Source organism: Dendrobates tinctorius, unplaced genomic scaffold (assembly GCF_039654945.1).
Source record: "Dendrobates tinctorius isolate UK_male_01 unplaced genomic scaffold, ASM3965494v1 ptg000140l, whole genome shotgun sequence".
NCBI classification, from domain to species: Eukaryota; Metazoa; Chordata; class Amphibia; order Anura; family Dendrobatidae; genus Dendrobates; species Dendrobates tinctorius.
Genome location: NW_027361808.1, coordinates 7,885,021 through 7,911,154, shown reverse-complemented (window position 1 = coordinate 7,911,154; position 26,134 = coordinate 7,885,021). Strand labels below are relative to the sequence as shown.

At 44.9% G+C, this 26,134-nt stretch overlaps 2 protein-coding genes across 4 annotated transcripts in view; both read left to right on the top strand.

Moving 5' to 3' along the window:
* The window catches only part of LOC141049015 (presenilin-2-like), a 105,168-nt gene extending 79,613 nt beyond the window's left edge, over positions 1–25,555 (top strand). For all 3 annotated transcript variants that reach the window (XM_073545111.1, XM_073545110.1, XM_073545108.1), the window contains exons 10-11: positions 24,984–25,102; positions 25,213–25,555. In XM_073545111.1, the coding sequence (XP_073401212.1) occupies positions 24,984–25,102; positions 25,213–25,368 (275 nt within the window). In that variant the 3' untranslated portion in view covers positions 25,369–25,555. The remainder of the gene's footprint in view (positions 1–24,983; positions 25,103–25,212) is intronic.
* On the top strand, positions 1,202–3,286 carry LOC141049016 (uncharacterized). The gene is made up of 2 exons (XM_073545112.1): positions 1,202–1,728; positions 1,839–3,286. Exon 2 carries the CDS (start codon positions 2,074–2,076, stop codon positions 3,136–3,138), a length of 1,065 nt encoding a protein of 354 aa, XP_073401213.1. The 5' UTR covers positions 1,202–1,728; positions 1,839–2,073; the 3' UTR covers positions 3,139–3,286.
* Positions 25,556–26,134: the final 579 nt, after the last annotated feature.

The window sequence follows — 26,134 nt, the reverse complement described above, 5'->3', positions numbered from 1 at the left end:
GCACGTTTTGCGCTAAAAATGGCCATTATAGCCTATGGATGCGCATACGTGCGCACTGGCATGCGCATGTATGCGTTTTTTTAGCGCTGCGTTTTTTTGGTGGTGTCCACTTGTTGTACTAGTTATAAACTTCTAAAGTCAAAAAAAAAAGTCTATATAAAGGAGGTGCCTGCCAAAACTCTGCCACTACTACACTGACAGATTGGAGAGCAGACAGTCACCAAGGAACCCATCTTCTATCAGCGTCAAGAATGTGAGTATATTACATTATATGCCTGTCCTTTTAAATTATGTATGTACTAATGATTTTTATTATTTTTACATGCAGTATGTCTTCAGAATCCGAATATTCCCCATCGCGGCAGGAATTGGCGCAAGCAGACCGTGAGGTGATTATTTTCGTGCATCTGGTAAGTATATCTGCTGCTACTCCAAATCTCTTACGTTTTTTTTCAACTTTTTTAAGACATCATCATCATCATCTTCTGCGGACGGGACTACGGGCGAAGAGCAGGAGCAGCGAAGCCAAGTCCCGGTGGTGATACGGAATGTATGTATCAAATGATTTGTAATGTTCTTTATTTTTTATCTTCTATTTTTACTCTTTTTTTATGTTTCTTTTTTTTGTAACTTTTTATTCAATTTAAATTTGATTATTCTAATGAATGTGTTTTGGCTAGGTTCCACAACGGGATGAAGACGTCTACCTGGATAATGAGCAGCTCATCAGCCTGGTCCAGGAGCGTGCGCCATTGTGGGACAGCCGTGACCGGCTGTACAAGGACAATGTGGTGACCCGGCGGCTATGGAATGAGGTGGCCGCAGCGTTGATGGATGGCTGGGACAGTGCCACAGCATCCTCCAAAAAGGCGTTTAGTGAGTATTGCCCTGCTCTGTATTGTGCCGCAGTGACTGTTGTCCTTGACGGCACTGTTGGGTTTCGTGCTAGGTATATTCTAGCAGGAAACCCAACAGTGTCATCGGGCTCTACAGTGACTGCTTTTGAGTATTGTATTGCTATATTGTGCCGCAGTGACTGTTGTCCTTGACGGCACTGTTGGGTTTCGTGCTAGGTATATTCTAGCAGGAAACCCAACAGTGTCATCGGGCTCTACAGTGACTGCTTTGAGTATTGTATTGCTATATTGTGCCGCAGTGACTGTTGTCCTTGACGGCACTGTTGGGTTTCGTGCTAGGTATATTCTAGCAGGAAACCCAACAGTGTCATCGGGCTCTACAGTGACTGCTTTGAGTATTGTATTGCTATATTGTGCCGCAGTGACTGTTGTCCTTGACGGCACTGTTGGGTTTCGTGCTAGGTATATTCTAGCAGGAAACCCAACAGTGTCATCGGGCTCTACAGTGACTGCTTTGAGTATTGTATTGCTATATTGTGCCGCAGTGACTGTTGTCCTTGACGGCACTGTTGGGTTTCGTGCTAGGTATATTCTAGCAGGAAACCCAACAGTGTCATCGGGCTCTACAGTGACTTCTTTGAGTATTGTATTGCTATATTGTGCCGCAGTGACTGTTGTCCTTGACGGCACTGTTTTTTTTTTTCCCAACAGTGGACAAAGTCCGAACACGTTGGCGTTCGATCAAGGACCGCTTCAACAGTGATGTTCGTGCTGAGGGCCAGGTTCGCAGTGGATCTGCGTCAAGGACCAGAACTAGATACCGTCACTATCACGCGTTGCAGTTCCTAAGACCGGTCCTTGCCACGAGATCGTAAGTATTATAAATTTTGGGTTTTTATTTTTATTAATCTGTGTTTTTCTAATCCACAGCTGATGCTTCTTGTAAAAGCATGGTAGTAATGATTTTCCTTTCTTCCACAGCACCTGGAGCAGCACCCTGCAACCTTGCCTTGGAGCGGTCCTTCCTCCGACGTCCTCTGACCCGTCCCAGCCATCCGACAGCCAGGAAGCACCTTGCAGGTCAGCCACACACACAGCTGGTGACCAGGAAGCTGGGCCATCAGGTGTTCCCCTGTCACAGGTCTCTGCCACTGGTTATGCGGGCACTACCCGCCAGCGGCAGAGGGCCTTGGACAGGAATGTCTTGCCCGAGTTTATGCATTTGAGCGAGGCCTTTAATTCCAGCCTCAAGTCGCTGTCCGACAGAGTTGAAAGCGGTTTTGCACTCATGGAACGTGGTTTTAACCACTTTGAACACCGCTTCAATTCTGTAGAACAGCGCCTTGACCGTCTGGAGGCCGACCTAAACAGACCAGCACACCATTTTTTTAGTAAGATTGAAAAGGGCATGGCGGAACACCTTAGTCCTGAGCAACAGCTGAATGTGCTGCAGGCCTGCAACAATGCTTTCTTGCAGGCTATGCAGCATAATCGGTACGGTCAGCAGTCAGTGGTGTCATTTCCACCTGTGCCACCATTGACTCGCTTCACCTCACTACCGACTTGTGCTGCATACCATTGCACGGACACCTCTATTCAAAGCCAGGACACCCACCGTTACACCACCACAAGTCTGAGTGCAGCTGGTCACTTCACCGACACCACCATGGCAAGCGCTGCTCCTGTCTGGAGCACCACCGCCACTCCCATGCATGCGTGGAGCTCAGCCACCACTAGGCAAACATGGAACAGCCCTGCCGCTACAACAACATGTAGTAGCCCTGCCACCACCACTCCGCAAACCTGGACCATCACTGCCGCCACCAGTCCTCCTGCAAGGACGAGCACTGCCAACCAAGAGCAGCAGCAGCCACCTCAGCAGCAGCCACCTCAGCAGCAGCAGCAGCCACCTCAGCAGCAGCCACCTCAGCAGCAGCCACCTCAGCAGCAGCAGCAGCCACCTCAGCAGCAGCCACCCCAGCAGACGGGGGACCTACACTCAATATTTGCCCCAAGTTCAAGGCGAAATCAATCAAGGCGGGCATTGGGCCAAAGTCGGTCCAGGCACACAAGCCTACGGCGACATGCCATTACAACAAATGTACCTGAACAGATTTCCTCTCCTCCAAGTGTTCCTAGTTTAATTCCCTTAACTGGACTACCTTCCCCCACAAGTTTTGTTGCCCCTTCCCCTCAAACACCGTCTTCAACTGCAAGTGTTGCATATTCCCTGCACACCCCCAAATTGAAACCATCTGCCTCCAAACGCCGGAAAAAATAATTTTTTGGTTTATTTTTGTGATTAAAAATAAATTTTTACATTTGTGGTTCACCATTACAAAGTTTCATTAATGTTGTTTGCGCCGCTCACACACACTGATGGGTAAATACATGTTAAAAACCAACCCAAGGCCTAGTATAGTCATATGTGAAATAACACGGACTAGTATAGTCATACCAAGGCCTAGTGTAATAACTCGAGTTTTACCAACTTGGATCTGGTTTCATGAAAAACAAACTGTTGAAACTTGTCTAAAAAATAAGTTTCTTTCTTAAAGTTTCACCAGTTTGTTTTTTGTGAAACAAGATGCTAGTTGGTAAAAATCGAGTTATTACAGTAGGCCTTGGTATGACTATACTAGGCCGTGGTATTTCACATATGACTATACTAGTAGGCCCAAGGCCTACTATACTCATATTTGAAATACCACGGCCTAGTATAGTCATTCCAAGGCCTAGTGTAATAACTCTAGTTTTACCAACTAGAATCTGGTTTCATGAAAAGTCTTAGTTACTCACCGGTTAACTGTATTTTTCGGAGTCCATGACAGCACCACCTGAGAGAGGGGATCCACCCCTTAGGAACAGGAAACCTACAGATACAAAAAGGGTGGCACCTCTCCCACGCATCAGTTGGATTACAGAGCACAAGAGGACTTCCAAGGTTAATGCATGATTTATGTACAGTATTCTTTACAATTATAAACTTTTATCACCAGTGAGCATATACAAGAAATAGACGTGCACACCCCAATCAAACTATAAGGGAGGGAATATACGGGTGCTGTCATGGACTCCGAAAAATTCCGTTAACCGGTGAGTAACTAAGACTTTATTCGGTCGTCCATGACAGCACCACCTGAGAGATTTACAGAGAGTAATATCAGCTTTAGGGAGGGACTACAGCCTGCAGTACCCTTATACCAAAAGAGAGGTCTGTGGAAGCACCCAGGTCTAGCCTATAATGACTATAAAAGGTGCTCGGAGAGGACCAAGTAGCCGCCTTACAAATCTGGTCAATGGAGACTTCTGATCTTTCGGCCCATGAGGTTGCCATGGCTCTGGTGGAATGCGCCCTCAGCTTCCCGGGTGGCGACCTGCCCTTTGAGGTGTATGCTATTGAAATCGCCTCTCTAATCCATCTGGCTAGTCTTCTCCTAGAAGGTTCTCTTTGAGGTAAGACTTTCATTTCTGCCCTGATCATCTCTCTCAGGTTCGACGTGAAGTCAGGTGTCTCTTCCGCTACCTGCATAAACGGGGGAGAGTATAAGGGCCTGACAATCTACCCCTGGACTCCCTGTCTTTAATAACCCCTACCGTTTGCCGAATGCATGGTTGGCATAATTTTTTAGGGTGGCCATCTGGTAGGGGGGAACTACAGAGGGCACATTCCCTGTGCTTCTGTTTTCCCGTAGCCGCCTTCCCCTGAAAAAAAACAAGGGAACACTGCATCAGGGTACATTCACGGAGATCTCTTACCCATGCAGATGAAGCAGGTACCGGATCACGGAGGGAGGCAGGGGGGTCCTTTGGAGGAACTTTCGCGGCTCTGGTCGCTAGTTCGTCTCTGTTTTTTCTGCTGGCCACTCGCATGCGGTTTTGTCGTGGCCTGTTTTTGCGGGCGCTCCTGCGCCTCGTCCTGCTGGTCCAAGGGGGCTTCCGTTGTATCCATTGCTGGGGCCTTCAGAAGCACCCCAGCAGCATCCCCATCTGCCTTATATGGCCTCCTGGTGTCCGGGTCAGCAGGTATCCTGCCATAGCACCACCCACCCGGCTTTCCGCACTCCCTCCCCCATGCTCCGGCCCCCCTCGCCTTACCCGGGTCGCCGTGCGACCCCCGGACGGGCATGCACCCGCGGCGCGCGCCGGAGGACGGCCGGCACCCGACTTCCGGTATCGGCGCTATCGCTCCGCCCCTTCCGCCGCGTCACTTCCGCCGCTCATCAGAGCCCTGCGGGAGCGCGCGCGAAGGAGCCGCGCAGCGCCTCCTGCCCGGAATGCCCCACTGCCCCTCTGCGCATGCCGCCATGAGCCCGCCAGGGGCCAGCACTGACCGGGCGGACCGGGCCTGGGGAAGCGCAGCAGGACCGGGGCATACATACCAGGTGCTGGCGTTTTTGGAGACGGCATCCACCGGACCCCTGCTCCACCTGCTCCGTCCACTGCCGTGGTGACCTACCCGGCCCCACCGTGGCGCCTCCAGGGACCCCGCACTGACCGAGGTAGGAGACCCCCTCGCTACCTGAGTCGGTCAGCCGGCCTGGGTACTCAACGACGACTCCATGACGGACGATCTGTAGAGAGTCCTGTCCTCTAGGAACAGGAAACCAACTGATGCGTGGGAGAGGTGCCACCCTTTTTGTATCTGTAGGTTTCCTGTTCCTAAGGGGTGGATCCCCTCTCTCAGGTGGTGCTGTCATGGACGACCGAATAAAAACAAACTGGTGAAACTTGTCAAGTTTCACCAGTTTGTTTTTCGTGAAACAAGATCCTAGTTGGTAAAAATCGAGTTATTACAGTAGGCCGTGGTATTTCACATATGACTCTACTAGTAGGCCCAAGGCCTACTATACTCATATTTGAAATACCACGGCCTAGTATAGTCATTCCAAGGCCTAGTGTAATAACTCTAGTAACTTGTAAGTTGGAATTGAGCTGATTACATTCATCCACTCAATGCTGACTTGTATTCCCCATGGACTTTCATTGGGGTTGGGTTTTGAGGTTTGGGTTTTGAGAAAATCACATACTTTTTTTTCAACTAGTTGGACAATTTTCTCTTGAAAAAAATTGGTTTCCTGATTCATGGCCTGCAGCTTTGCTCGTTCCAATATATTTCACGCAGACTAGCAATGCTGCATTTTAACTCATATGTGTATTTACCTGCCCAGGTGTGTCAACATCAAAAAATTCAGTTATACATGGGAAGTTTTTTATTTAATTGGAGTTTAAAAAATATAGTGCACTCAGTAATGGTATCAAATAAGGTTTTTTATTACCATAAACAAACAAAAACATTACACCATTTCATCTTGCCAGTGCACCCGTCCTACATCAGAAATAAAGTAGGCCGCAAATTGGTCCCTCATTTGGCCAACTTCAACGGATGACCTGAGAGTGTGCTGAGTGAATTCAGGCAATGGGTTAGGAGCATCATCGTCCAGTTCAAAGGTCGGGTGCTCTTTAGCCATCACAAAGTTATGTAGAACCACACAGGCCTTCACCACCTCATCGACTGTTTCAAGTTTAAGATTAATGGCCGTGCCCAGAATTCGCCATCTGGAGACAAGAATCCCAAAAGCACACTCGACAGTTCTTCTGGCCCTGGTCAGCCTGTAATTAAATATTTTTTTGGTGTGGTCCAAGTCCCGGCTGGAGTAGGGTTTCAGTAAGTTTCCGCACATTTGAAAAGCCTCATCGCCAACCATTACAAAGGGCAGTGGCGGAGCTTCGGTGTGAGGAAGAGGCCGTGGCATAGGGAAATTAAATTGGTTGACATACAACCTCCGGCCCATGTCTGAGTTTTTAAAAGCCTGTGAGTCAGTACCACGGCCAAATGCTCCAATGTCCACTGCTACAAACATACATCCGGCATCCGCAATGGCCATGAGTACTATTGAAAAGTACTTTTTGTAATTATAGTACTCAGATCCCGTTCTTTTGGGTTTGATGATCCGTATGTGTTTACCATCAACAGCTCCCAAACAGTTGGGAAAATTGCATACTGTCCAGAATTTGTCAGCAATTTCCATCCACTTTTCAGCGGTGGGCAGGGGCATAAATTCTGGACAAAGAACACTCCAGAGAGCCCGGCAGGTGTCAGCAACAATTCCAGACAAGGTAGAGATTCCAATACGGTACTGGAAGTGTAGTGAAGATAGGGTTTCTCCAGTCGCCAGGAATCTGTGAACAGACAAAGAAGTAAAATTAATATTTATGTATATTATTTTAAAAAACTATAAAATAAAATATTAGTACATTCACGAAAACTAATTACCCAAGGTTTTGAATACTAAATTTAAAAAAAAAACATCAGACCGCACCCCTTGGTTTTTAAATATTACATACCGTAATGTCACCAGTAGCCGTTCCTCAGGAGGAATCGCACGACGGAGCTGTGTGTCCTGTCTCCGGATGGATTGTTGGACACGAGCAAGCAAATCCCTGAAACGTTCGTGGGACATCCGGATATAATCTGTAAATTTCTCCGGGTTTGCCTGGAGCTCGCTGTAGAGGGTGTGGTATGCCCCACGGCTCTCCCGGAGTTCAACAATCGGATGTATCCACATACGCCGCCGCTGCCGTCTTCGCTGCCTCACTCTCTTCCTTTGTTCATGGCAAGCAACTGCATACACCTGAGCCATCGCGATGTCCAAATCCAAGTTGAAGTGAAAACTCTTCCAGCGCAGATCCATGGTCACGAGAAGAATCAAGCAAATGTGAAGAATACTGTAGACAGGGTCTATATATTAACATACCACACCTACAATGAAGTCCCATTGGTCTTGTGTGTTGTTGAATGGTTTTTTTTTCTTTTTTGGGGGGTTTTTCCAAAATCTGTAAAAAAAAAACGCAAACGCACAAAAAACGCATACAAACGCACAAAAACGCTGCGTTTTTTTCCTGCATGCGCATAAAAATGCTTGAAAAAAACGCAGCGTTTGTATGCATTTGTATGCGTTTTTTCAATGCGTTTTTTTGCGGGAAAAACGCGCTGCAAAAAAAAAGCAAGTGTGAAACCAGCCTAACCTTGGCAGCACGGACAGTTTTAGACAAAGTGGGGCAAAAGGTTAAAGTGGGGCACCAAATACTAACATATTGCATCATCACACAATTTGGCTGTATTTACATGCACTGAGTTTAGACCATTAAACGAGCGTGGATAACAGAATTGAAGTTGTTTGAAGCTTGTTTCACGGCCTCTTTACACTGGCTGGGGAACAGTGATGGGGACACAACGATCACTAGTAAATCAATCTGTCCTCATACAGTATTATGTTATCAGCAGCATATCTGCAGTATTCACCGGGCGATGTGCTGTCGAGAACAATGATTTTTGTTCCGTCATAAACAATCCAATCACCTGATGAATAGGTAGCATTATGCTCATTTTGTATAATGCACATTCCATAGTCCTCCATACTGTACAATGCACACCCCCATAGTCCTCTATATAGTACAATGCACACCCCCATAGTCCTCTATATCAGGGTTCCCCCAACTCCATTCCTCAAAGCCCACCAACAGGTCATGTTTTCAGGATTTCCTTAGTATTGCCCAGGTGATAATTGGATCACCTGTACAATACAATACAAAACGCCCCCTGAAGAAGGAGCATTGAGCTCCGAAACGCGCGTCGGGGAGACGCTTGTACTCTGACCGCTTCTACCTCTTCTCTCCTGCAGCCTGCTCTTGTAATAAGTGGATACCGTAGGTATGTTTATCTCATTGATTATTCATCTTCTATGCTAATGAGTGCCTGTTGTTTTAGGCACATACACTATGGTACATGATATGTTAAGAGACTCAGGAGAGATTACCTTGCTTCCATATGCAAAGCAATTAGGCTTTTACTGGTCTTATATTGGGGTATTGGTGTGATGAGTCAGTGTCATTAGTTTTGTAAGCTATAATCACGCTGTGGTGTTTTAGCCTTTTCCATGTTCCCATTATAATAAAGAACTTTTTTTAAGAATTTTTCACATCAATTGCTGGACTTTTGGATCGTTCTTTTTGTCTTGTGTATATCTGAATAGGACATAGCATATATAATACACATTTTATTAAACACCACAAACAGCAAAAATTCTTAAAAACATTAAAAATGGTCACAAATGTGACATACACAAATAATACAATGCTCATAATAGAGCACCTGCTACCAACTATCACCCTCACTGAGAATGCCTATATCCATAGGTCCATGTAAACAGGATTCTCAATAGGAGAATTAGTAAGCCCACACATAGGTAATATAGCGCATATGAGTCAGAAACACCAATAATATACAAATACAATGAAAAAATGATGCAATTCCAACCCAATAATTACAGAAAACAGTACAAGGGATAATGTAAACCCAAAAAGATGCTGATCACTATGAGGTGTACAAAAAAGATAGAAATGCACACTAAATAGACCTCATATATGCATAGAGGTACCCCAGCCCAAGATCATGCATAGGGAACATCAAGGACCAGATCAGCCAGACCATTAGGGGCTAGAGAGGGTCTAAGTGGACAGAGAAAATCTCCATAACCACACATACAAATCAGCACAATACAAAACCCATGAGAAGTGAAGTGGGGCAGGTAGAGCCAGAGACCCGACACGTGTTGCCACTCTAGGTGGCTTCGTCAGGGGTACAGATTGCCAGTCAGCTGTGTCAATATATATGGTTGCAAAATTAGTAGATAGGGAGCAGCTGCGCCGCTGCTTACCATGACAAGGTTAACATCCAATATACCTGAGAGTCAGCGGTTAGTCACTGATCCATAGCTATGGCTGACAGCTCACAGCAGTGGCATGTGACGTCACAGAATGCCAACTGCACAAGCGTCGGCGTCCGGGAGACAAGGCACACATCCTGAATACAGGAAGTGAGAGAGAGCTCAATATTGCTACTGCGCGGGCGCTTGCAGTAGCCTACTGCGCAGGCGTCGGCGCATAGTAAACCAAGCGCGTGTCACGAATAAATGAAAGACCAATCAAGGGGACGCTTGCGGTCATGTGACCGATTAACCCTCAAAGATATACAGCTCACTTGCTGTGATGATTATCTGCGCAAGCGTCGGCGTATAATAAACCGCGCGTCACAAATAGTCACAAATGCTGTTCATGCAGCATTATGTGAATACCCTATTTATTATACTGATGGCTGGACCATATAATACAAGCTCTTTTTTACCATTTACCTTTCATGAACCCCCTATTTCCTCATAGATTGTAAGCTTGTGAGACGGGACCTCACTCCTTTTTGGTGTCTGAATTATGTTTATTCTGTAATGTCTTTATTGTTTCTACAAGCCCCCTCTATGAATGTAAAGTGCTGTGGAATATGTTGGTGCTATAGAAATAAAAATTATTGCAATCGGATATTGTTCTTGTAGATAGGGAAAAGTCTGGTCTTTTAAGGTCTCTAAAATGACCAAATTCTGTTGATTTTTAGTATGTTGATCTTATTGGGTTTATTGCTTCTGTCGTCAATGGGTCCCTCCTTGGATCTTTAATCAGGGCTTTTTATGCATCAGTCTGCTTGTAGTTTGTGTGCTACCCTTCATGTTTTCTCCCTTTTTACTTAACTGCGAATCATAGTCCGTACTCCTGGTGGTTGTGTATTAAAACTAACCCTGTAATATCTCAGTTAATTCTACAGATTAGAGTTCTAAAATGGTAAAATGTGTTGAAAGCATCAAACCAGTGAAATCTCAGTTAAAGGGACCCAGTCATATTCCCATAATGGTAATAACCTGCAGATATAGGGTTAATTTCCAAGTTATTGGTGTTCTAAAGATGCCCATCCACTGCATTGAAAGCTTGGCTACTAAGCGGAAATTAATTTTATTCCTCCCAGCAACCTCTATCTTTCTTAGAGCATGTCGTTGCGGCTTCAGTCACCGCTCAGTACATAGCGAGCAGTGACTGTAAGCTGCACTATGTAGTGAGCACACTCGCTATATACTGAGCGGTGACGTAAGCTGGGCTGGCAAGAGGAATACAGTTTTTCACCTTGGTAGCCATTCTTTCAGCGTGGCATTCTGGCAGTTTTAGAACACTGATAACCTGCAAATTAACCCATTATCTGCAGGTTAATAGCATTTGGGGACATGACTGTATCCCTTTTTAGCATTTTTAGATCGATTTGTATAATGGTAAAACCCAGTACAGTCTCCATTTATATTACTAATTGGAGTTGTATGTTGGCCAGAGCAGTGATCTCATTTAATGTTCGTAATTAGTATTCCTAGTTGGAGTTGCATGATTTTAAAACTAATAAAATCTCAGTAAAACGGCTGATTGGAGTTGTATGATGGTGAAACCAGTAAAACTCTAGTAGTCCAATTGCAATTAATGGGAATCTCAGTAGTGTCAACTCTCCTAAACCATCTATATGGGCATGCAGGTTCTAGAAAGTTGAATAAATGATACCTTTGATATCTGCAGTCTGATATTTTACTCCAGAGAAATGAACATTTTTTTTGTAAACAAGCTGATAAGATATTTTGGGCTGGAGACAGATCTGCATGAGAATCCATCTCCAGAACTTTATTTTAAATAAAAGGTGATGTTACCATTGTGCACCAAATAACTGACACTTTATATTCCCAATGGCACACAGCTCTGCCATGAGAGCAGAGCTAACACAGAATAGCAAAGCTAGCATAGTACAGCAGTAATGAACTTTGTCTCATTACAAGCATTTACAGCGGCATCTGTTACTCACATAATGCTGTCAGTTCTTCTGCAGAGGTTTGCCTGATTACAACCAACACAGTACAGCAGAGTTAAACCTTGTGTCATTTCAAACACAATAAGCACATTTGTAATGCCTGCACACAGAGCTTTTAGCTCTGCAGTATTGCCCTTCCCCCATAATAGCAGCCTGTGAGATGTTAGCTGTAGTGCAGAGGACAACTGCAGCTACATATGTAATTGCAATTACACAAACGTCAGTTTTGCTGTTTTGTGTTTTGCTCTGATAATCACACACCGCTCTGCATGGAGATCAGAGCTATGTGTCATTTTAAATAAAAGGTGACATTACGAGTATCATACAATAACTAAGCTCTGGAGGTGGATTCTGTGGGAGATTGATCGCTTGCTCAAAAATCTTAACAGCTTATTTACATATAAGAAATGTGAATTTTTCTGGAGTAAGACATCAGATTGCAAATATCCAAGGTATCATTTTTTATTCAACTTGGTATGACCTGCTTACCCATATAGACAGCTTAGCAGGGTTCATCCTAATGACAGTTTTCCTTTTTATATCTGGTAAAATGAGAAGCATTCCAATCAATGATCCTAGGCAGAGTAGTAAATTGCCAGGTTGGGTTGGATTTTTTTTTTTATATTGCTTAAGGCAACTCCAAGGGGTTTGGGTTCTGGTGATTTTGTTTCTGCTTTTTCGTTGCAAGAAAGAAATGTTGCTTTCTCAAAATATCTGATGTCTTATATGCCACTGTACATTTATGCTTTATAAAAGTGTGGGCACCCCTGGTCAGAATTTCTGTTATTGTGAACAGTTTAACTTTAGGTCTTTTAGAGATCTTAAACCAGTTGCAGATGAAATGTCACATTTCCTTTTGTAGTTTAGGAAAAAATATATATACCATGGGTACGGAAAGTATTCAGTCAGACCCCTTTAATTTTTCACTTTGTTTCATTGTAGTCATTTGGTTAATTCAAAATGTTCTTTTTTTTTTTTTTTTTTCTCATCAATGTACACTCTGCACCCAATTTTGCCTGAAAAAAAACAAATGTAGAAATTTTTGCAAATCGCATGAAGGACTAACAGAGTATGAGAAATAAGATTCTCTGGTCTGATGAGATGAAGATAGAACTTTTTGGTGATAATTCTAAGCGGTATGTGTGAAGAAAACCAGGCACTTCTCATCACCTGCCCAATACAATCCTAACAGTAAAACATTGGTGGTGGCAGCATCATGCTGTGGGGGTGTTTTTCAGTTGCAGGGACAGGACGACTGGTTGCAATTGAAGGAAACATGAATGCGGCCAAGTACAGAGATCTCTTGGATGAAAACGTCTTCCAGAGTGCTATGGACCACAGGCTTGGCCGAAGGTTCACCTTCCAACAAGACTGACCTAAAGCACACAGCTAAAATACCAAAGGAGTGGCTTCTGAACAACTCTGTGACCATTCTTGACTGGCCCAGCCAGAGCCTTGACCTAAACCTAATTGAGCATCTCTGGAGAGATCTGTAAATGGCTGTCCACCAACGTTAACCATCTAACCTCACAGAACTGGAGAAGATCTGCAAGGAAGAATGGCAGAGGAGCCCCAAATCCAGGTGTGAATACTTATGACCATGTGATATTTCAGTTTTTCTTTTTTAATAAATTTGTAAACCTTTCTACTTTTTTTTTTTTTTTTTCTTTCCTGTCAAGATGGGGTGCAGAGTGTACATTAATGAGGAACTTTTCACTGAAACAGTGGAAAATTTAAAGGGTTCTGAATACTTTCCGTAATAAAAAATATATATATATATTCGTCTTATCTATTCTGTCCTGTAACCGAAATCCCGCGTTGCTGATTGGCCGCGACCAATCAGCGACAGACGCAGTCGGACGCAGCAATTAATCTGTAAAAAAAAAATAATAAAATTAAAATTAAAAAAAAGGCTATTCTCACCTTCCGACGGCCTCCGATCTCCTTTCCACGCGCCCGGCATCGCGGTCCCAGTAATGCTTAGCGCAAAGGACCGGAGAAGACGTCACTCTCGCGAGAGCGTGACGTCATCAGCAGTCTAATGTGTAAACCTTTACTGGGACCGCAATGCCGGGCGCGTGGAAATACGTAAAAAGATGGATTTTTGGTTCTTACCGTAAAATCTTTCTTGGAGCCTTCATTGGGGGACACAGAATACCATGGGTGTATGCTGCTGCTGCTAGGAGGCTGACACTATGCAAAACAAGAAAATTAGCTCCTCCCCGGCAGTATACACCCACCGACAGGCACTAGGCACCTTAGTTGGTGAAAAAGCAGTAGGAGAAGCAACGAAACCACTCTAAACATATGTACCAACCCAACAAGGGACTCAAAGACCCAACACGGTACAATTTAAACAGGGAGGGTACTGTGTCCCCCAATGAAGGCTCCAAGAAAGAGATTTTACGGTAAGAACCAAAAATCCATCTTTCTTTATCGCCTTATTGGGGGGACACAGAATACCATGGGACGTTCCAAAGCAGTCCCAAGGGCGGGAACAGCAATAAGGAACGAAAGAACAGGAAGGGCTTAGGTCGGCCGGTGCGCCACCGCCGCCTGCAGAACCTTCCTACCAACAACTGCATAAGACGAGGCCTGGGTATGAACCCTGTAGAACCTTGCAAAGGCGTGCAAGGACGACCAGGTAGCGGCCCTGCAAATTTGTAAGGCCGAGGCCTGGTGACGAACGGACCACGACACTGCCACGGCTCGGGTGGCGTGAGCTCTCACTCCCGGAGGGGGCCGTTTTTCCTGTAGCCGGTACGCTTCCAGAATGGTAGAACGAATCCAGCGAGCGATCGTGGATTTGAATGCCGGAAGCCCTTTCCGGCGACCTTCATAGATGACCAGCAAAGAATCGGACTGACGAAATGAAGAGGTCCTGGCGAGATAGACACGCCAAGGCTCTAACTACGTCCAGTTTGTGGAGACGTCTCAAGAGGGTGAGAAGGAGGAGGACAAAAAGATGGAAGAACGATATCCTCGTCGATGTGGAAAGAGGACACCACCTTCGGAAGAAAGGCAGGAACGGGCCTGAGGACGACCTTATCTTGATGGAGGACCAGGTAAGGGGAACGACATGACAATGCCGCCAGCTCAGAAACTCTTCTGATGGACGTAATGGCAATCAAGAAGGTTACCTTCCATGAGGGAAGGGACAACAGAATGTCCTGGATAGGCTCGAACGGCGCCTTTTGAAGAGCGCTAAGGACGAGATTGAGATCCCACGGGTCTATCGGTGAATGATGAGGAGGAGCCACATGGGCGACCCCTTGGAGAAAGGTCTTAACCTGCGACAAGGAAGCGAGCTCTCTTTGGAAGAGGATAGACAAAGCAGAAACCTGGCCCTTGAGGGTACTGAGAGAGAGACCCGAATCTAAGCCAGACTGGAGAAAACCCAGTATGGACGGAATGGAAAAGGACATTGGAAAGACTTTCTTATCGTTGCACCAACTGAAAAAAAAGCCTTCCAGTACCTGTGGTAGATGCAGGAAGATGCTGGCTTTCTTGCCCTGATCATAGTCTGAATAACCTGGCTGGACAGACCTGATCCTTTCAGGATCGTGGCCTCAACGGCCATGCCGTTAAACTTAGAGACTGAGAATTCTCGTGGTAAAGGGGGCCTTGCGAGAGAAGGTCTGGAAGCCTCCAGGGAACGTCTGCGAGCATGTTCAACAGCTCCACGTACCAAGGACGTCTTGGCCAGTCTGGCACCACTAGAATCACTGGTTCGCCTACCGATTTTATCTTTTTGACCACTCGTGGGTTCAAGGCAAGAGGCGGAAACAGATAAGGAAGTTGGAACTGGGACCACGGAATCACTAGGGCGTCGCAAGCTACGGCTAGCGGGTCCCTGGACCTGGCCACGAAGCGCGGAACTTTTGTGGTTAATCCGAGATGCCATGAGATCGACATCCGGAGAGCCCCAGCGCTGGCATATCTGATCGAAGACTGTGGGATGAAGAGCCCATTCGCCTGATGCTAGGCCTTGACGACTCAAAGTCGGCTGCCCAGTTTTCCACCCCTGGAATGTGAACGGCGGAGATTGCCGGAACGTAAAGTTCTGCCCAGCGCAGTATCTTGGCCATTTCTGACATAACTTGCTAGCGTTTATGTACGCCACAGCCATGGCGTTGTCCGACTGAATGCGGATCGGCTTGCCGACGAGGAGAGGCTGCCATTGAAGAAGGGCCAGGGGGATTGCTCTGATCTTCAGAAGATTGATAGGAAGATGAGCCTCCTGTGGACTCCTGCGTCTTTGGGCCGTTTTCTGATGGAACATCGCTCCCCATTCGAGAAGGCTGGCATCGGTGGTGATGACTTGCCACTGGAAAGGGAGAAAAGACCTCCCTTGTAGAACTGACGCTGGCATTGCCCACCAAGTCAGGGATTGCCTCACTCTGAGAGGGAGGAGAATGGGACGGTCCAAAGACAGCGTGGTCTTGTCCCAGGCTGAAACAAGGGACCGAAAGCGCGCTCAGAAGGAGGAGGGAGCGCGCTGAGAGCGGTGAAAGTGAAACTGACGTCGCCGCAGCCCAATGCCTGATAACTCAGGACAATAAAAAATGCCGCTATTAAGGTATCTATGCCCGCAGATTTCTCGAAATCCCTGCCCAGGCTGTGTGCTGTGCCCCCCTGAATATAGAAAGGGAGGCGCGCGCTGATGAGAGCGGTGTGCGGCAGGCAGGGGAGAGAGGTGGGAGATTCAAATGCCGATGGGTTCTCTGTAACACTGCGGGGGTTGGAGGGATCGTACAGGCACTTACCTGACGTCCCTGAAGAGGATGATCACGGGCCCACGAGCATAAGGCAAGCCGCTGGGAAATGTCCTCTGTACCCGCATCCTGCAGAAGACGGCATTAACCTCTTGTTGGCGAGGAGAATCTTGCGATCGCCGTCTTCCTCTCAGCCCTGTCCTGAGAGAGGGGTGAGGAGGGGGATTTGGCAAGGACCAGCCACCTGTCCACATCCCATAGCACCAGAAGGTGATAGGGAAAAAGTCCTGCCAGCGGTACTGAGAGTTGCGATGTGGGATCAGCCACACTGCTCGCTCAGCCGCCTGATATGGGAAAGCAGGGTGAAACTTACACCCTGTTTCCCGACTTGAATCTGAAAAACAAAGACAAAGAATTTAAAATGTTCTACTAGAAAACCTAAGGGAAAAAAGTTAACTGCGGATCTGGGGAGATCCCGGTCCGCCTCCTACAGACACTAAGCACAAACTGAGGTGCCTAGTGCCTGTCGGTGGGTGTATACTGCCGGGGTGGAGCTAATTTTCTTGTTTTGCATAGTGTCAGCCTCCTAGCAGCAGCAGCATACACCCATGGTATTCTGTGTCCCCCAATAAGACGATAAAGAAAATAGAATTAAAACAAAAAAGTTATATACTCACCTTCCGACGGCCCGCGATCTCCACTCCACACTCCATACGCCCGGCACCTTCCGGTCCCAGGAATGCTTTGCGCGAAGGGCCGGAGATTACATCACTCTCGCGAAAGCGCGATGTCATCAGCGGTGTTTCGCGCAAAGCATTACTGGGACCGGAAGATGCCGGGCGCTTGGAGTGGAGATCGCGGGCCGTCGGAAGGTGAGTATATAACTTATTTATTTTAACAGAGACCATGCATACCAGGAAAGGGGGGAGTGACGGGACCATGCATACCAGGAAAGGGGGGGGTGAGGGGGACCACGCATACCAGGAAAGGGGGGCGAGGGTGACCATACATACCAGCAAAGGGGGGGTGAGGGGGACCATGCATACCAGGAAAGGGGGGTGAGGGGAACTATGCATACCAGGAAAGGGGGGTGAGGGGGACCATACATACCAGCAAAGGGGGGGTGAGGGGGACCATGCATGCCGGGGTGAGGGTGACCATGCATACCAGGATTGGAGGGTGAGGGGACCATGCTTACCAGGATTGGAGGGTGAGGGGTACCATGCGTATCAGGATTGGGGGGTGAGAGGACCATGCATACCAGGATAGGGGGGAGGGGTACCATGAATATCAGGATTGAGAGGTGAGAGGACCATGCATATCAGGATTGGGGGGTGCACTTTTGCATTATTATTAAAAGTTCACAAACTACATACATATTCTAGAATACCCAATGCGTTAGAATCGGGCCACCATCTAGTATATGTGTATATATGTGTGTGTGTGTGTGTATATATATATTTTGGCCTAAAAGTCCCCCTCTCGGCTTATACGTGAGTCATATACCAGGGGTCGGAGAGTGAGTGGGGGTGTCAGATCATACTGACCCCCCCCCCGCTTCTCCCACGGTCTCAGGCACCCTCCTTCAGCGGTCACGTGGTACCACTCATTAAAGTCATGAATATGACCATTCAACCTAGCAAAAAGCCAAACAAATAACAAATGTGGGATTGCACTTTCTTTGCAATTTCACCGTACTAGGAATTTTTTTCTAGTACACACCATTGGTTTTACCATGTCGTTGTTCAAAAGTACAACTCATCTCACAAAAAACAAGCCCTCACAAGGCCATATTGACAGAAAAATAAAAAAGTTATGGCTCTGGGAAGAAGGGGAGCAAAAAACGAAAACGCAAAACTGAAAAAAGCTCCGGTCATGAAGGGGTTAAGGTTGTGTCGCAGAAATTGTACACACAACTTTTCAGGGGTAGAGGGAATATATCCAAGAAGTATCATTTCTCCTTGCAAAGATTGACATGCTAAGCATGCCGATATGCAGAGACTTAAAGCCGCAATGCTCCTCTGGGAAAGATGCAAATTGTCGCTTCAGAGAAGAAGAGGACTAGAGCTCTAGTGCCACCTATTGGAAGCATTTCTAAAAGTCAATGTCAACCCTTTAATGAGCCTTGTTACATGACTTAGGATCAAAGCCAAACCAGAATCTCAATTTGCAGAAACTGTGTTTCGGGGTACTGCCCCTCGTCAGTGCAAAGTGTGAGATCTGGTTTGGCTGTGTGAGAGACGTTTTGACCAATATCCAAGGGTAGAATGGATTCAATGAAATTTCAACAAATTATTGATGCAAATATAACACCATCTCTAAAAAACAAAAAAGCTGAAGTTGAAAAGAGGATGGCTTTTCTTAATGGATAATGATCCTAAACAAATGTCAAGATCCAAAATAGACTACCTCAAAAATAGCAATCTGACGATTTTACAGTTTGCCTGATCTGAACATCATTGAAAATTTGTGGCTAGACCTTAGAGTCGCAATGCATGCAAGATGACCCAGGAATCTCACAGAACTGGAAGCATTTTCAAAGTAAGAATGGTTTAAAATCCCTCAAACAAGAATTGAAAGAGTCTTGTCTTGCTACACAAAGCATTTACAAGCTGTCATACTTTCAAAAGGGGGTGTTACTAGGTACTGAAAATGCGGCATGCCCATTTTCAAATGTAAAAGATGAAAATATATATAATTTTTTGGAATAAAAATACAAAGTAAATGTATCACCTTTAAGTTTAGCATCACGAAACAATCACTGACCTCAGGGAAATCAGTCAAAGATAACACTGCGGCAGCCGGCAAAGGCGCTCAATCAGTGAAATCATAGGTGCAATGCTCCCTGGGAAATACAAATATGCAAATAAAGTCAATGGAGCCTCATTTAAGAGTCTCAAACACTGGACTAGCCAGATCTTCCTCCAGGGAAGGACCCAGCCAAGGGGTGGCTCGTTTCGGAAACCACCATTACCACCATATTAAGTGGCCCTTTAAGTCAAATGGTGGTTTCCGAAACGAGCCACCCCTTGGCTGGGTCCTTCCCTGGAGGAAGAACTGGCTAGTCCCGTGTTCGTGACTTTATTTGCACCTTTTAAGTTTAGGTCTTTTAGAGATCGTTTCATCTTCAACCTGCTTACCTGTTCACAAAAACCTATTCACTCCTTGAGAAAGCGACATTGGCGAAACGTACATTGGAGTGCTTGGAGCCAAATATCACTGACTATTGGTTTGTACTTTTAATCCCTTCAGTATTCTATGCACTTGATTTCAGACTTTATATTTTTGGGTCTATCGAATATTTGCACTTTATAATTATTATGGTTGGTATATCATCGTGATTATGTTTTAAGTCAGTGATCCCAATTATGTATCTCCTGATATTATGGTATCTTATATGTCTATTTTTGTCAGTTTCCCCTTATTTTTATATTGTGATTATTAAAAACTTTTTAAATTACTACATTTTGGACTGTTTTTGATATATTCACTTTTTGAGTAGGTTTTCATATTTGTTCTAGTGAATATTTATACTTATTTCTGTTTCATTTGTTAGTGAGTTTCTTCTCACTTGTTATCTGTAATTTTGACCCGGTTGCCCAAACTTTTACATGCCACAGTATGTGTATGTATAATTCTCTCATCAAGTTAAGAAGCTGTATTTTTATTGTTAGAGGGATGTTAGATGCCTTTTGCACTAGTTTATGCTGTATTTCCTATATAAGGTTCTTCCACATAGTATTGAATGTTACCTTCCATTGGGACTTTGTTTTAAGAAAGAACTTTTATCTTTTTTTAGTTTGCTGTTCTAGTCTTCCCCTCTGTTTTTTTTTTTTTTTTTCATAAACATCGTGGAATGGTCTTAATTTTTTCAAAAGAGAGAACTGCTCACGAACCGTGGTCCCTCCTTATGGGTGCGTTACTCTATTAATCTCACATTGGTGCTGTTATGGGAGATGGGAAAAGGAGTCATTATTTGTAAATAATGTTGTTTTCTAGAACCAATGACTGCACCCTTACAAATCCCTCTCTTTTGCTTGTAGTTTGTGTGGGGTTTCTTAACCTATTTTCTTTAAATATGTTGAAAACATTTACAATAGTTGCAAATTTTGAATACCTTTTTTAATCCACTGAAGGAGTCAGTACCATAGGTGTCCGTCTGTCTGCTCTAGGTTTATTCAGTTGTAAGGGAAGATCGCTCTGCCATAGGTTCTGGAACATGGCATTACCACTAACTAATGACCTGTTTTGTGACATTTCTTCTTGCCCTCAGAAGTCAACAGTGGCACATAAAACATGCTAAAAACCTTACATTTTTGTTGGGCATTTTTCATTATTTTGGTGGGGAGTTTTCCCCAAAATGCAGGCTTTCAAAACACCAGAAAAACGGAATGTTATGAATATGCATAACGTAAAAAAACTAATTGTAATATACTTTTTTTTCTAAGTATTTTTGAAGTTCAAAGATGAAAAAATTATGCAAGAACGGTCTTATTGCTGTTCTCCTAACAGCATGTCATACTTTAAAGGTAACCTGTTAGGTTGAACATGCCGACCTGACTTTCAGCAGCATGCTATAGAGGAAGAAAAGCTAAACTGATTAAAGAGGAAAACAGTTCTTGGAAAACATGACTACTCCTTCCTCATGATTCGTCTTAAGAGTACAGAAAGGCAGGGTGCTCCACAGTGCAGAAATCTATATATATATATATATATATATATATATATATATATATATATATATATATATATATAATATTTGAGTGTGTGTCTATGTATCAAGCCACGCCCACTCCACAGAGCCCCATCCACTCCACATAGCCACAGGGAAAGAGCCCCTGGTCCAGGAACACCTGACAACAGTTGTGACAAACAGCTTTCACATTGCATACATAGCTTTGCTGCAGGGACCCTCTGATCCCATGTATACGGTCCATGTATATGATCCCATGTATTCCCCCCCAGTGATATGATACAAGACCCTGCTCTGTGACACAAGCTGACACTTTTGCACAAGCACAGCCCTGCATCTGACTCCTCCTCCCAAGCACGTGACTGGTCACATGGTTGTAACATCATCAGAGGTCCTTTAGCTGCCCAGGATCTTGCATCTACCGAGAGTTAATACACAGGGGTCTCACACTGCAAGGGAAGGGGTGCTCACAATACACAGGAGGTTTCACACTGCAAGTGGAGGGGGCCTCACAATATACAGGGAGGTCTCACAATACACAGGGGGTCTCAAAATATACAGGTACACAGGGGGATCTCACTGCAAGGGAAGGGGAGCTCACCATACACAGGGGGTCTCACTGCAAGGGGAGGGACGCTCACAATACACGGGATCTCTCACTGCGCAGGGGGTCTGCCCAGTCAACGCTGGGCTCTTCAGCTAGTCCTTAATAAAGTGGAGGTGGTGATGGCTGACTGTTCATATAGCAGTACTTTACTCTTGCAGGGATGTGCAAATACCGAGCACAACCCTGTTTCGACGCCAGACATGGAATGAATCAGCTGCTGCTTGCCTATTTTAGCCTTTGGAGTCTGAGTGGTCTTAACCAAACGGATTTTTAGGTATGACTATACATACACAGATTACTTCCAGTCACTGAGTAAGACCTCCCCTTTTGCATGATAAATAAAATACATTCCTGAATAATTTTTGTCATTCTGAATCTTTTCCTCAAAAAAACAGAAACTACACTGTAGTGTGGGTGGTCAGGAGCCGGAATCTTCAGGAGTGGACCCTCTGGACCGTGGCACCGAGTGGCCCCGGGCGAGCTGCCAGGTGGAACCGACTCCTATACAGGGAGCATTAGGAGCAGGCCCAGGGGTTCAAGTACCACGGTAGCCGTTACCGAGAGGGGCGGCTCGGAATGGACTGGAGTAGGAGTGCGGAACTGAAGCATAGACTGTAAGGCTGGAATATGGAGAGATGGCTGGAGCGGAACACGGGAGACAGGACAGGAGTAGGACTTTAGGAGTGCAAATAGCTGGATGGAGCAGGAACACCGGAGGCAGGACTGGAGTAGGATGGAACAGGAACGCAGGAACAGGACTGGAGTAGGATGGAACCGGAACGCAGGAACAGGACTGGAGTAGGATGGAACTGGAACACAGGAACAGGACTGGAGTAGGAAGGAACAGGAACACTGGAGCAGGACTGGAGTAGAACGGCAAATACTGCAGGGAACATGGGAGACAGGGCTGCGAGGCTGCTGCAGGAAACACTGCGGACGGAACCGAGAGGCTGCAGAGAGCACAGGAGGGAGCAGGACCTAGTGTGCAAGGTAACACAACGATCAGGCGCCTCCCTCAGGGGGAAGCGGCCTGATATAGCCCCGTCTGGTCTGCCATTGGTCCGAAGGTGCTTCCGGGTCAGGGCACAGCCGGAGCACAAGAAGCAGCAGGGAGACGCAGCCTATGGCGCATGCACATTGCATGCAGGGATGGTGTCGGCCGCGAGCCCTACAGAGGTGACCACTGTTGCCGTCGGGTGGAGAGAGGCTGCGGCGTGGGAGCGGAGGCCGGGTGAGTATGACGGAGGGGTGTAGCATACATATCAAGAAATATTTTCAGAATATAACAGTACTTTCACCCATCACAATACTAATCTGCAGTGTGACTCTACAGCATAAATTGAATAGATGTTCTGGATCAGCTCTGTTCAGTGTTTAATTCCAGTTTGGGCTAAAAAAAATGCAGATTGTTGGGGATACCAGGTATCTGACCACACCGATCTGTTATTGATGACCTTCCCTAAGGATAAGGTAAACTACACCATAAAGCCAGATGTAAATATAATTGTAAAATCTATAAGCCATTTCATAGTTGATAGTGAATATTGAAGGTAGGCTATGACCCCACCCCCAAAGTGACCCTTAACTGCAGCTGAGACATCTAACTGTCCCCTCCTACAAACGGGTAGTAATAGTTTGTCATCTGAAAGATCACAGATGCAAATATTTTCTTTGTCAGCTTTCAGAGGTGGCAGATTTATGGCCCTTGCCTTCCTGTGTCACAGACCTGGCATGCATACTACTTTTAAGCTGCTTTGTTCTGCTTTGCAAATTTAAGACTATTGAGGTGTTTTATGAACAGCATAGACATGACCGATATGGGTCATATTTTCGTAGTTATAACGAAGCGGCAAAAATAATGCTTTGTCTTGCGTCACTGGGCGGTTGCAGTAACACTTTTCAAATTAATATCAGTCAGACTAATGCTATGCATGCCAAGTTTTCTATCTATAGAAAGGTAAAATTATGATAGAAGATATGACAGCAATATCTCCTTCCTGGGACCTCCAGGGGTGAAGATATCGTAGAAGTTGGGGATCTTATAATTTTCCAAAAAGGACTAGCTGCATCCCATGACCTGCCCTGTTAGGAGTCACAGGAGGTGAGATGTGGGCATGATTTGTGTTCTTAAAGGCAAAAACCAAACTATGTTCAGTGTCGGTCCTGGGAGACACAATGTGCTGTGATTCTCTACCATTACCTCTCCCTTCCAAATAAAAACAGAGCTCCCCTTCATAAGAAACAGAGTAAACTCTGTGGCATCAGGTTTAGTCCATTTTCTTCTGTCTATCCATTTTATGTGATGTAGTTGTTTATACTGTATTGTCCTTTTTGTAACATCTTGTACATTTTTATAAACCCTACCTTTTGGATTAAATATATAAATGGTGGCAACGTAATTGTCCTGATGACTGAAGGCAGCTGAGTGGTGTTCCCTGACATATTGGTGTTCTCCTTGAGAAATTGGTGGTATCTGTGTGACTTCTTTGCTGTGATCCCTGATACCAAACATACTTTTTAAGCATTTATCTCTACTATGAAGAAAATCGACACAGAATTATGGCCCAAAATAATAAATCTTTATATTATGCATGTGATGGGGAAAATGTCAGAGAAAATAATTTAAATATCCAGCTGGGGACCATAGTCGGAGAGAAGACTAATCTAGCACTGCCAGCACTAATAAATCCAGTGACCAGCTCCTTTTTAACTTGGTACAACAGGGAAGAATAACTGCCTTCCAACAAGAGATAAGCGGTGCCAGAAGAGTATGGAAATTAGGCTACTTTCACACACCAGTTTTTTGCCGTCAGGCAGGATACGGCTATTTTTAGAAAAAACGGATCCGGCGTAAATTTTGGAGAACTGTAGAAACGGATCCGTTTTTCTGCCGGATCCGTCTAGCAGGTTATATCTGTTTCCTGGGGGCTGGCCAATTGGATATGAGCATGCGCAGACTTAAAAAAATGGATCCGGTGGCCGGATCCGGCGCATTCCAGCGCCCATAAACTTTCATTGTGGCAAAAAGCCAGAAGCGTCGGATCCGGTGCTTCCGGCTTTTTCGCCGGAGACAAAGTTACAGTAGCCGTTTTTTCCAGACGCCGGAATGAGACAAATAGCCGGATCCGGCAAAAAAACGGACGAACCGCAATGCCATCTGGCGCTAATACAAGTCAATGGGGAAAAACCGTATCCGGCATTGCATTTCGCCGGATCCAGTTTTACAAAAAAAAAGCCGGATCTCGCCTGATGGCGCAAAACGGATGTGTGAAAGAGGCCTTAAAACGATTGGACCTGGAGCTAAAAAGCTTTTATTTAGAAAATGGTTACTGATTATTCATAAGATACATTATATCTTTTTTTTTTTTTTTTCTGTTCACAGGAGGAGTAAAACTGGGTCTTGGAGACTTCATATTTTACAGCGTGCTTGTAGGAAAAGCAGCAGCAACAGCAAGTGGGGACTGGAACACCACATTAGCCTGTTTTGTTGCCATTTTAATCGTAAGTAACCCCCCCACCCATAAAATTGTAGTCTCAAAGTAACCAATATACAAAAATTTTTGTAAACTTTTTATTAGAATTGACCTTCATATTTTTTTATTATTTTGCAGGGATTATGCCTTACTCTATTACTCCTTGCAGTTTTCAAAAAAGCCCTACCAGCTCTCCCTATCTCCATCACATTTGGCCTGGTGTTCTACTTTTCTACAGATAATGTTGTACGACCTTTCATGGATACTCTAGCCTCACACCAGATGTACATTTGATGGGGCACTAACATGGATTCCTGAGGACTAGGCAAACCTTTAACCTCCTACTTATTGCTGTATATTTTAAGGCAGGGATGTACTCACCATTTGGTAACTATTGAAATGAAGTTTTAGAAGAAAATGAAGTGTTTTTATGTAATAAGCAGCAATCTATGGAAATAGTAAATTAGGAAATATGATGAAATATATGTGCAGTGTTTTTAGTTCTGGCTTATGAATTTAATCCAAAGTAACAAATCATGTTTTTTTTTGGTTTTTTTTTTGTTTCTAAACACATCACACTGGTGATACTGGATCTCTTCTTATACTGCATATTTTATTATTAAAAATGGAGAGTTTTAAAAAAAATGGTGGTAAATCTGCAGTAACCATGTGGATTTTCCCACAGATTTGTTTTGAATTTTGCAGCGATTTTACAGTTGTGTTTTCCATTCTGAATTGACATCCCATCTGGACTGGTGGGAGATGTAGCCAAACACTAAACCCGCTAGCTAATCCAGATATGAAAAAAAGAAACTGATCCTTCATTATAGAGCAGCTTTTTAGAGGATGAGAGGATACATTCTTTCTGACCCACTCCTGGCAAGTGGTAATATTCCTGGATAAATATTCAGTGGTACCAATATTATGTGTTTTATTCCGAAAGCAAAGTATCCAACACTTTCAACCAATATATGTGTGAGTATTAAAATATGTAGCATTTTGTGATTAAATACATTGTATAAACTGCAAAGGATTGCTTCAAGATCCACAAATGGAACAA

Coding starts and splice junctions, on each gene's coding strand:
- LOC141049016 (XM_073545112.1), top strand. CDS start 2,074: ATGCATTTGAGCGAGGCCTTTAATTCCAGCCTCAAGTCGCTGTCCGAC.